This window comes from Microcaecilia unicolor, chromosome 3 (genome assembly GCF_901765095.1).
Source record: "Microcaecilia unicolor chromosome 3, aMicUni1.1, whole genome shotgun sequence".
NCBI lineage: Eukaryota > Metazoa > Chordata > Amphibia > Gymnophiona > Siphonopidae > Microcaecilia > Microcaecilia unicolor.
Genome location: NC_044033.1, coordinates 125,821,970 through 125,834,366, shown reverse-complemented (window position 1 = coordinate 125,834,366; position 12,397 = coordinate 125,821,970). Strand labels below are relative to the sequence as shown.

General features: G+C 42.5%; 1 protein-coding gene across 1 annotated transcript in view; it reads left to right on the top strand.

Moving 5' to 3' along the window:
* Positions 1 to 12,397, top strand: part of KIF16B (kinesin family member 16B) — a 382,671-nt gene that overhangs the window by 301,117 nt on the left and 69,157 nt on the right. The window contains 1 exon segment of the mRNA XM_030196349.1: positions 8,198 to 8,287. Within this exon segment, the coding sequence (XP_030052209.1) occupies positions 8,198 to 8,287 (90 nt within the window).

Below are 12,397 nucleotides of genomic sequence, written 5' to 3'. Positions count from 1 at the left end.
GTACATGAGAAAAAAAAAAGACTGAGTGAATGCTGGGGGGTACATGAGAGAGAAAGAGAGACCAGGTGAAGGTTGGGGGAGTACACGGGAGTGAAGAAGACTGGGTGAAAGCCGGGGTGGAGGGGGTATATGAGATAGAGAGAAGGCTGGATGTTCTCAGCAAATGTCTAAGTGTGTGATACACAGAAAAAGAGTGATTTGCATGCACATATTTGGCCATCCAGGTGTTACAAAATAGAAATTCCATAGCATCCCTCTAGACCAGCACAGGTAGGATGTGCACTCTGACCAGCAGAGGGAGACTGAGAACCACAAACTCTTCAGAGACCTACAACCAGGACAAATTTTATACAGGCTAGGGCCCAGAACAAAAATTAAAGAAGGAGCCCCCTCCCCCAATCTCCCCACCCACCATTACTGACACACATAAAACAACTTTAAATGACTTTCTCACACACGAAACACGGACAGACCTTCACCAAATACAGAACAAGGGATCAGAAATTAGAAACAAAATTATGAACACCAAAATTGAAACCTGGCAAGTACTACAACACTGAAGAAATAAAAACAAAAATGCACTTCCTTTTGTATTGAACACAATTGGTAGCATCACCACAGGGGGCCAGGGTCCCCTCCCAACTTTGGGCTCGGACTCCCCAAAATTATCTATCACCCTTGCTGTGGCTGGCAGTGATCCTTAAACTGTGCCAGCTGAAAACCACCTTCTGTAGTCCAGCAGCCAGAGCTCTCCAAGCTCTGCAGCTGGTGGATGTGTCCTCAAGCTGCGGCCACCATTGCTGCCCCCCCCCCCCCCCCAGTGCATGCTCAGTTTTCATGTATACAGGAAAACCAAGCATTTACAGAGATGAGGCAGCAGTGTCAGCAGCAGCTCAGGGATTCTGTCGCTGGCTGCAGAGATTGGAGAGCTCTAGCGCTGGGAACAGCAGAGAAAGAGGAAGTCTGCACCTGGAGGGCCTGGAGATCCCTGTCAGCTCTGGTATTTATATTTTGCATTCATGCAGGTGGCAGGGAGGAAATTTGGTGCCCACCCACGTTGAGTTCAGCCCCCTCCCCCCACCTCAATCAGTTGTCTTGCTATGCCACTGAACACAATACAAAGTCAACTGTGCTATCACAAATCCCGAAGTTAACATATTCCAGTTAATTTGCTACTCTTCAATTTGTCAAATTGCCCCATTACATCCACCAGGTTTATAGAGATTTCATTCAGTTTTTTCGACTCGTCAGCTTTGAATACCATTTCTGGCACTCATAAATCTTGGTGAAGACCAAAGCAAAGAATGGAGTGGCCTAGTGGTTAGGGTGGTGGACTTTGGTCCTGGGGAACTGAGGAAGTGAGTTCAATTCCCACTTCAGGCACAGGCAGCTCCTTGTGACTCTGGGCAAGTCACTTAACCCTCCATTGCCCCATGTAAGCTGCATTGAGCCTGCCATGAGTGGGAAAGCGCGGGGTACAAATGTAATAAAAAAAAAATTCATTTAATCTCTCCTCTATGGCTTTGTCTTCTCTGATCGCCCCTTTTACCCCTCGTTCATCTAGCGATCCAACCGATTCTTTTGCCGGCTTCCTGGTTTTAATATACCTATGTGTTTTTGCCTCCAACGCAATCTTTTTTTCAAAGTCCCTCTTTGCCTTCCTTATCAGCGCATTTGATTTGACATTCCTTATGCTGTTTCTTATTATTTTCAGTCGGTTCCTTCTTCCATTTTCTGAAGGATTTTCTTTTAGCTCTAACAGCATCTCTCCCTCATTCCTGCCCCACCACTCCCGAGTCTAACAACTTTCCCTCTCCCTTTCCTCCCTCCACCCCATTGTCTGTTATCTCTCTCCTCCCCTCTGTTTCTGGGCCCATCATTTCTTCATCCCCTCCCCCCACTCCCAGTATGGCATGTCCCTGTATCTCTCAGCCCCCTCCCAGTCTACTTTAAGCTAGCTTCAGGAGAGCCCTGTGGTCTGCCATCTCTTCCCCTTCTCGTCGCCCTGATCCGAGGTTGCCCTCCTGTCTCCTCACCTTCCCTGTCCATCTTACTTCGTGTTTTTGTTGATGGGAGATTGTTGGCACGGCAGCAATCCTGATATGCTGCCTATGACTGTCCTGGCGCTGTACCTCTGCCGCATTACATTGAAACAGGACATTGCATCAGAAGGTGTGGAATGTAGCGCCAGGGCAGTCACAGGCAACATATCAGAATCAGAAACACTTATGGTTCAGTTGAGGTTTTTTCTGCCTTCTCCTCGAAGTGCTCAGGCAGCGGCTGGATCGGCTTTCCCCGGAATTGGGTGTTTCTTGCCTGCACGCTCCGTTGCAGGAGGAACGTTGTAAAAAGTGCGCGGTTTGTTTGTGCTGGGGGGAGTGGACGAAGCCCGCATGTGTAAGTACTGTGTGCACCTGGGGAGCTCAGCATCAGTGTCAGTGTCCTCCCGAATGCCCTCGGAGCAGAAAGAGGCCTACGGGGGCTTACAGGACAGGGAAATGGCAGAGGTGGTGAGTGACACTGCAGCAGCCCTGTCTTGGGCACGAGCTGCCGCCTTTTTGCCCCCTTCCTTGCGGGGATGACATGCTTCCGTGTCTGGGTGTAATGGGCTCCAGTGTAGGACAGGCAGAGGTTACAGAGTCTTCTGGACTGGTTACAGTGTATTTTCCTCCTGAATTTGTGTTAGCAATGTATAAGACCTTTTACCTGAAGAAAGCTGGGGATCCAGCTGTTACAGTCCCAGGGGAGTCACATGGCAGTTCTCCTCCTTCTCCCAAGCGTCCTCGACTGGGACAGACTGAAGGTCCATCAAGCCCAGCATCCTGTTTCCAACAGTGGCCAATCCAGGATACAAGTACCTGGCAAGATCCCAAAACAGTACAATACATTTCATGCTGCTTATCCTAGAAATAAGCACTGGATTTTCCCCAACTCCATTTTAATAGTGGCTTATGGACTTTTCTTTTAGGAAGCTATCCAAACCTTTTTTAAACCCCACTAAGCTAATTGATTTTACTACATTCTCTGACAGTGAATTCCAGAGTTTAATTACACGTTCAGTGAAAAAATATTTTCTCCGATTTGTTTTAAATTTACTAATTTGTAGCTTTATTGCGTGCCCCCTAGTCCTAGTATTTTTGGAAAGAGTAAACAAGCGATTCACGTCTACCTGTTCCACTCCACTCATTATTTTATAAGCTTCTATCATATCTCCCCTCAGCCATCTTTTCTCCAAGCTGTAGAGCCCTAGTTGCTTTAGCCTTTGCTCATAAGGAAGTCGTCCCATCCCCTTTATCATTTCCGTCACCCTTCTTTGTACCTTTTCTAATTCCACTGTTTCTTTATTTGAGATGTGGTGACCAGAATTGCATACAATATTCGAGGTGTGGTCACACCATGGAGTGATACAAAGGCATTATAACATCCTCATTTTTGTTTTCCATTCCTTTCCTAATACCTAACATTCTATTTGCTTTCTTAGCTACCTCTGCACACTGAGCGGAGGGTTTCAGTGTATCAATGATGACACTTATCCCTTTCCTGGAAGGTGACTCCTAATGTGGAACCTTGCATAACGTAGCTATAGTTCGGGTTCCTCTTTCTCACATGCATCACTTTGCACTTGCTCACATTAAACGTCATTGTCCGTTTGTACGCCCAGTCTCCCAGTCTCGTAAGGTCCTCTTGTGATTTAACAACTTTGAATACTATCAGGCTCATTTTCGAAAGAGAAGGACGTCCATCTTTCGATACAAATGGGAAGATGGACGTCCTTCTCTCAGAGATGTCCAAATCGGTATAATCGAAACCCGATTTTTGACGTCTCCAACTGCAATCCGTCGCAAGGACGTCCAAATTTCAAGGGGGCGTGTTGGAGGTGTAGCGAAGGCAGGACTTGGGCGTGCCTAACACTTGGATGTCTTTGACCCATAATCGAAAAAAGCAAGGACGTCCCTGATGAACACTTGGACGTTTTCATCCGGACGTGTTTTTTTACGAATAAGGCACAAAAAGGTGCCCGAAATGACCAGGTGACCACCGTAGAGAATTGGGGATGACCTCCCGTTACTCCCCCAGTGGTCACTAACCCCCTCCCACCCTTAAAAACATCTTTAAAAATATTTTGTGGCAGCCTCAGATGTCATATTCAGGTCCATGACAGCGCATGAAGGTCCTAGGAGCAGTTTTAGTGGGTACTGCAATGCACTTTGGACAGGCAGAACCATGCCCATACCTCCCCCCCCCCCCCCCCACCTGTTACATTTGTGGAGGAAACAGCAAGCTCTCCAAAACCCACCACAAACCCACTGTACCCATATATAGGTGCCCCCCTTCACCCGTAAGGGCTATGGCGGTGGTGTACAGTTGTGGGTAGTGGGTTTTGGGGGGTGGTTTGGGGGGCTCAGCATACATGGTAAGGGAGTTATGTCCCTGGGAGCATTTTATGAAGTCCACTGCAGTGCCCCCTAGGGTGCCCAGTTGGTGTCCTGGCATGTCAGGGGGACCAGTGCACTACAAATGCTGGCTCCTCCCATGTTCAAATGGCTTGCATTAGGATGTTTTTGACATGGACCTCTTTGGTTTTGAAAATCGCCAAAAGTCAGAAACGTCCATATCTAGGGACGTCCAAATTTAAGGATTTGGATGTCTCTGACGGTATTTTTGAAACGAAAGATGGACATCCATCTTTTTTCAAAAATATGGTTTTCCCCACCCCTGGATTTGGACGTTTTGCAAAGACGTCCAAATCGCAGCTTGGACGTTTCTTTCAAAAATGCCCCTCTTTGTGTCATTAGGAAATTTAATTACCTCACTAGTTACTCCCATCTCTAGATCATTTATAAATATGTTTAAAAGCATTGGTCCCAGCACAGACCCCTGGGGAATCCCACTATCTACCCTTCTCCTTTGAGAATACTGACCATTTAACCCTACTCTCTGTTTTCTTTTAACCAGTTTTTAGTCCACAATAGGACATTACCTCCTATTCCATGATTTTCCAATTTCTTCTGGAGTCTTTCATGAAGTACTTTGTCAAATGCCTTTTGAAAATCCAGATACACAATATCGACCAGCTCACCTTTATCCACATGTTTGTTCACCCCTTCAAAGAAATGTAATAGATTGGTGAGGCAAGATTTCCCTTCACTAAATCCATATTGGCTTTGTCTCATTAATCCATGCTTTATAATAGTCTCTATCATTTTGCCCTGCACTGACATCAGGCTGGTTTATAATTTCCCAATTCACCTCTGGAACCTTTTTAAAAAAACTGGCATTACATTGGCCACCCTCCAATCTTCTGGTACCATTCTTGATTTTAAAGATAAAATACATATTGCTCTAGTGTAAACGTGGCCGTCCTCAGGTCTCCACTATGTATTTTCCCCCTTGGCCCTTGATCTTCCGGGTCTTTCAGCAAATCGTGCAGCACATGGGGCACGTTGTGATAGTGGCTCTGGATTGGCCATGCAGTCTGTGGTACGGAGATCTGAGCCAGCTGGTGGTGGATCAGCCGTTGTGGTTTCATACTTTGGAGAATCTGTTGGGGCAAGGACCGGTATTCATGCCTGACCCATTTCCATTCTGTCTTATGACATGGCTCTTGAGCGGACGTGTTTTTGGAAGCATGGTTTTTCAGGCAAAGGGATAGTGACCCTTCATTCCAGGAAGAGATTAACTTCCCTGGCATATGTGCGCATATGGAGGATTTTCGAGGCTTGGTGTACTGAGCTGAGCATGAATTTTTTCCTCTGTGGCTTCAGTGCCTCAGTTTCTGCTGGATGGTTTTGAGAAGGGTCTGGTGTTGGCCTCGCTGAAGGTTCAGGTAGCGGCCTTGGCATGTTTCCGCGGTTTGGTCAAGAGTAAACAGTTGTCATCCCACCCAGATCTGGTTCACTTTCTCTGGGCAGCCTTCTGCTTCTTCTGGTTTGGCCTTTTGTTCCTTAGTGGAGCTCAATCTGGTGCCAGAGGTGCTGGTTTCCACACCTTTGGCGATGTGTTCCTTGAAGTATGTTTGCTTGAAAATGGCGTTTTTGGTGGCTATTTCGTCGGTGAGGTTGGTCATGGAGTTGTAGGCTCTTTCATGTAGGAAGCCTTTTCTGTTGTTTTCCAAAGAAAAGGTGATCGTGCAGCCCATGCCACCTTTTCTCACCAAAGTAGTCTCTATTTTCCATGTTAATCAGTCGGTGGTTTTACTGGTTTTGGAGTGAGCTACTAGTGTGCCAGAATAGCACCATTTGCATTGTCTGGATGTTCGGAGAGCATTGCTTGTCTATTTGCACAGGGCGCAGGAATTTTGGATCTGGGACAGATTGTTTGTGCTGATTGGTGGTTCTCGCTGTGGGGAGGCAGCTTCTAAGGCTACCATTGCCAGGAGGATAAAGGAGGTGGTATCTTCAGCTTTTATTCTCTTCGGCGGAGATTTCTTTGTTTCCTCTGCAGGACATTTGTAAGGTGGTAATGTGGTCCTCATTATACTCTTCTGTGCGGCATTATCGACTGGATGTGCAAGACTGACGATGCAGCTTTTTGGGTCCGGGTGTTGGAGTCAGAGCTGCGATGGTCCCTCCCTTGATGGTCACTGCTTTGATACTTCCCACCTGTGCTGGCCTGGAGGGACACTAATGAAGAAAAAATTAGATCATACCTGCTAATTTGCTTTCTTTTAGTCCCTCCAGATCGGCACAATGCCCTCCCTGTTTTTAGTGTCCTGTGGATGTGTCTTCTGTGATAGACTTCTGTCGGGAGTTCCTGGTTGGAGAGTGGCATCTGGTACCACAAGGTGTAGGTGGCTAAAATTTGGTTTCTGAAAATAAAACAAAAAATATTAATAATATAATTGTTTTAAAAAAGACAACCAGCGACCGGGCTACTTGGCTGGCTCAATGTTCCAGTTCTGAGAGGTTGCTTGGCCAGCTGGAAGGCGATTCTACTTTGCTATTCGAATACTGACTCTGAGAGGGACTGCACAGTATAGACATAGATCTCTAAAGAGTTTGTGTTTCTGTGTCTACATCTGCTGGTCAGCATGCACAACCCACCTGTGCTGGTCTGGAGGGAATAAAGGAAAGCAAATTAGCAGGTAAGATCTAATTTTTCCATGTGGCTCCCAATCAAAAAAGGTTGGACAAGCCTAGTAAAACTGTGTTCAGTTTTCATCAAGAAGCATTAGGAATCGAGAACAGCAATGCAAAATTATTTTTGGCATCAACAAGACCAGTCCAACTTTGGCAGTGGAGGCATCGGGATCTATGGGTGCTGGAGCTGCATTGTACACTGGGGATGCATTGGTATCAAGGATATCTCCCCTGCCTGACATCTAGCATCAATAGTGGCATCGGGCATCTTCCAAACCCACACCAAGAACACATATGGATTTGATGTCTTCCTCATCGATGCTGAGAAATACCGATGTTGGCTCTTGGGAAGAAGCCAAGAAGCTTTGGCATTGGTCCATGTCAAGACATGGTGTCGAGAGCACCAGGGCATCAACATTGTCAGTACTTCGAGAAGTGTCTGCTCCTCCTCCAAAGTATTAGAGCAAAACACATCAGACTCCAAGCAAGGACCAGGCCACCAATTAGACCCTGATGCCCACTAAGGATATGACCCAACTGGCTTGGCCCTTCCCTTACCAATGCCAGACCTTGAGGGGCAGATCTGGGCTAACCTGCTAAGACCACCAAAACATTCTTTCCACCTCATTCATTTCTCCCACCCCATGGCTTTCTTACCCCAAATTTCAGCCCTACTGCTTAATTTCCCTTTCTCAACCTTCTGGACATGCCACACTCTTCTGCTTTCATCTTTTCATCTATTTTTTTTTGTAATTTAAAACACTTCTTATTAATTTTATTGGACATGCAGAGCATAAAACAACAAAAAAAACGTCATCACATTATGCACAAAGCTTTGTTATATCTGTAGTAGCATAGATGTGGACTAATGCACTAATACATGTTAACATACATTTTAGCATTAATTCACTTTAATAACTAGATCCTATCAAATCAAAGAGAAGGGGCATAGTAAAAGGAACAATGAAGGAAATGACCAAACCGAAATGCAACTAAATTTAGGAGTTTTTTCATTCTGTATATTTGGTCAAAAAACATTACTATCACAGCGACTGTTACTGGAGTTGAGAGTTTTTTTGCCTAGTCTTATTCACTGTATGCTTTCTTTATGTCTGTAGATAACAGTCCTAGAAGAAACATGGACAGTTTTCAGGCGATACAGTCGTTTTAGAGAAATGCATAAAACTTTGAAATTAAAGCACCCAGAGGTAAAAATTGGATAGTTTTCAATTGCATTTCTTTTTCAACTGCATATGTTAGTATGTTTTCAAATTATGTTTCTATTTTTCAACAGTTATGAATATTAGTTTATAAATGTACCACAATATACTTTTTCAGTACTTGAATTTTCATAATGTAGCTTTTTCATATATCTTACAACATGACTCTTTCTATTTTGAGGCTCTCATTGAGATGATGTGCTGAATAAATTCAGCATGTATCACTGATCATTCTTCAGAAATATAGTGGTATATTGACCAGTAATGCTATTGGTCAGCAATTATGCTTACCAGTAGCATATAAATTGTTGATTGATGAGAGGAGCATGAAAATAAAAATACAGTGATATTGTTGTACAAAAGATTTGTAAAATACTTATTGAGCCTCCATATTCCTTTCATGAAGCAAAACTGGCTCTATAATTGTGGTAATCCAGCTTTAATATATGCAACTTTTATTTTTTACCAATATATAATAAGGGTGGTTTACAATATATTCTTTGTTATCCAAATTGTTCTAAATGAGCATGAGGGCTCTGATTTTGTAAACTGCATCTACTTTACAAATTAGTTTTTTTGGCCCCTATTTACCAGTACTTATGCATATTATCTTCCACAGAGCCCATTTAGAGGGTAATGCTATAACATAAGTATTAGCATTTATACACCCATTACGTAAGCAAATGTTTAGAATAATGGTATTTGTGTATATATGTGGCTCATACACACACAGCTGCCAAAATTCTGCCTATGCACTGTTCTGTAAATACTCATTTAACTTTATGTATAATTGCTATGCTGTACACATGGACGGAGCTTGGACAGGGCTCCCTCTTACATTCCTAACTTACAGAATATTGTAAGCTTCACTTAGGAGCTTACACTTTAAATCATCTCTGTGACTGGTGTAAGTCCTCACACCAGAATATTTTATTTATTTATTTATTTATTTACTGCATTTGTATCCCACATTTTCCCACCTATTTGCAGGCTCAATGTGGCTTACATTGTTCTGTCATGGTGATCGCCATTCCGGAGTGAGATATAGAAGTGGTATTACATAAAGATCATGAATGACATAGTAGATTAAGCAATCAAGTATAAAGAGATCAAGCGGTATTGCAATAAAAGTTCGTAAGATGGATCGTTGCGGTATGCCTTGATGAGGACATAGTAGATTCATATTCGGAATGGGAGATAAAGCGGTATTGAAATATGTAGTTAGACAAGTATTCTTTAAAGGAATTTAGGAGATATGATAGAGGTCTATAAAATTTTGGGTGGAGTGGAACAGGTAGACGTGAATCATTTGTTTACTCTTTCCAAAAATACTAGGACTAGGGGACATGCAATGAAGCTACAAAGTAGTAAATTTAAAATGAACTGGAGAAAACATTTCTTCACTCAACGTGTAATTAAAGTCTGGAATTCATTGCCAGAGAATGTTGTATAGGCGGTTAGCTTAGCAGGGCTTTAAAAGGTTTGGACGGCTTCTTAAAGGAAAAGTCCATAGACCATTATTAAAATGACTTGTGGAAAATCCACTGCTTCTTTCTAGGATAAGCAGCATAAACTGTATTGAACTTTTTTGGGATCTTGCCAGGTATTTGTGACTTGGATTGGCCACTGTTGGAAAGAAGGATACTGGGCTTGATGGACCTTTGGTCTGTCCCAGTGTGGCAATACTTAATGTACTTACGACTCCTAACGTGGAACCTTGAATTACATAGCTATAGTTCTTGTTCCTCTTTCCCACATGCATCACTTTGCACTTGCTCACATTAAACATATCTGCCATTTAGATGCCCAGTTTCCCAGTCTCATAAGATCCTCTTGTAATTTTTCACAATCCTCTTGCGATTTAACATAACTTTGTGTCATCAGCAAATTTAATTACCTCACTAGTTAATCCCATCTCTAGATCATTTATAAATATGTTAAAAAGCAGCAGTCCCAGCACAGACCCCTGGGGAACCCCGCTATCTACCCTTCTCCGTTGAGAATACTGACCATTTAACCCTACTGTCTGTTTTCTATCTTTTAACCAGTTTTTAATCCACAATAGGACACTACCTCCTGTCCCATGACTCTCCAATTTCCTCTGGAGTCTTTCATGAGGTACTTTGGCAAATGCCTTTTGAAAATCCAGATACACAATATCGACCGGCTCACCTTTATCCACATGTTTGTTCAACCTTTCAAAGAAATGTAATAGATTGATGAGGCAAGATTTCCCTTCACTAAATCCATGTTGGCTTTGTCTCATTAATCCATGCTTTTGAATATGCTCTGTAATTTTATTCTTTATAATAGTCTCTACAATTTTGCCCGGCACCGATGTCGGGCTTACCGGTCTATAATTTCCCGGATCTCATCTGGAATCTTTTTTAAAAATCGGTGTTACATTGGCCACCCTCCAATCTTCCAGTACCATGCTTAATTTTAAAGATAAATTACATATTACTAACAACAGTTCTGCAAGTTCATTTTTCAATTCTGTCAGTACGCTGGGATGAATACCATCCGGTCCAAGTGATTATCTACTCTTCGATTTGTCAAATTGTGCTACTACATCCTCCAGGTTTATAGAGATTTCAGAATGCAAAAAGGATAGGAATGAAGAAAATAAGCCCTGGCAAATTAGATGCAAAACATTGATAAAGAAGGCTAAAATAGAATATGAAGTGAAACGCCACAGAGACAAAAACTTATAGCACCAACTTTTTCAGGTACATCAGAAGCAGAAGCCTGTGAAGGAATCCGTGGGAATGTTAGATCATCAAGGAGCAAAAGGGGCCACAGCAGAGAGACTGAATTAATTATTTGTTTCATTCTTTACAGAAGAAGATGTAAGAGGTCTATCTGTTCAAGGGTGATGATGTGGGGGAACAGAAAGTAATCTCAGTGAATTTGGAAGGCATACTGAGCTATATTGACAAAGAGTAGTAAATAGTATTCACATTATGGTACTGAAAGAACTCAAACATGAAACTGCTGATCTGCAAGATGCAAGAAGGTACGTTTTGCTTTTCACTGTGTGCTTAGATCATAAGGGTCTTTTTCAAGACCAGCTCATATCAAGATTATTTATCCATATCAAGACCATCAAAGACTCCTGAGGCAGGCCTGTGGCCGAAACACAGTACTATGTCGAGTCTACATTAAAGTTTGTTCATCATATACAACCATAGTCACAACTTCCTGGAGTCATTGGTCCACTTCCCACTTCTTTATTTGCGTTTTGACTTCGTGGGATTTTGTGTTCATCCACTCAGGTGGATTGCCTACCCTGTTCGTTTCTGCTCACCATATCTCAAAAAAGATACAATGAAATTACAAAAGGCTAAAAGAAGAGTGACAAAAATGATAAGGGGCACTGGAACTCCTCTCATATATGGAAATGCTAAAGAGGTTAGGGTTCTTTAGCTTGGAAAAGAGATGGCTGTTGGGGGCTGTAATTGAGGTCTACAAAATCCTGATTGGTGTAGAATTTGTAAAAGTGAATTGATTTTTTTTTTACTCTTTCAAAAAGTAGAAAGACTAGAAGACACTCAATGAAGTAAATTGGAAATACTTTTAAAACATCATTGTCTGTCTATGCTCCCTCCTATACATTAGAAAGACTAAACGTATGGTTAAAGCAAGAATAATAGTGCATCGCAGTTGTCTTAGTAAAAACATTGTGACGTCCCCATTATTTGAACACTGGAATCAAGCTGGACATATGATTAATGATTGTAAACATGGCCCTAAATATGTTTAGTCTGGCAGCATTCATTGTTTTTAAACTATACTTTATAAGATGTCATTCTGCGCTTTATTTATGCTACATTTTGTAGTTTTCCAGCATCGTACTTTTCTATTTCATCCTCATTTTTATCTAGGTTTGGGGTTCAGTTTTATACATCTATATTTTTTTTTCTTTTTTTTTTGAAGAAGACGTCTACTTCCCAATGCGTTCGCAGTAGAATCATAATGCTTTTGTGGTGACATATCTTTGTGCTTGTAAGCCTGTCTCTGTCAGTAACGTTTGAAATACTTCCTGTTTTTGACTCTGTGGCTGAACACAGTGCTTCAGTACGTACACATTTTTCTTTC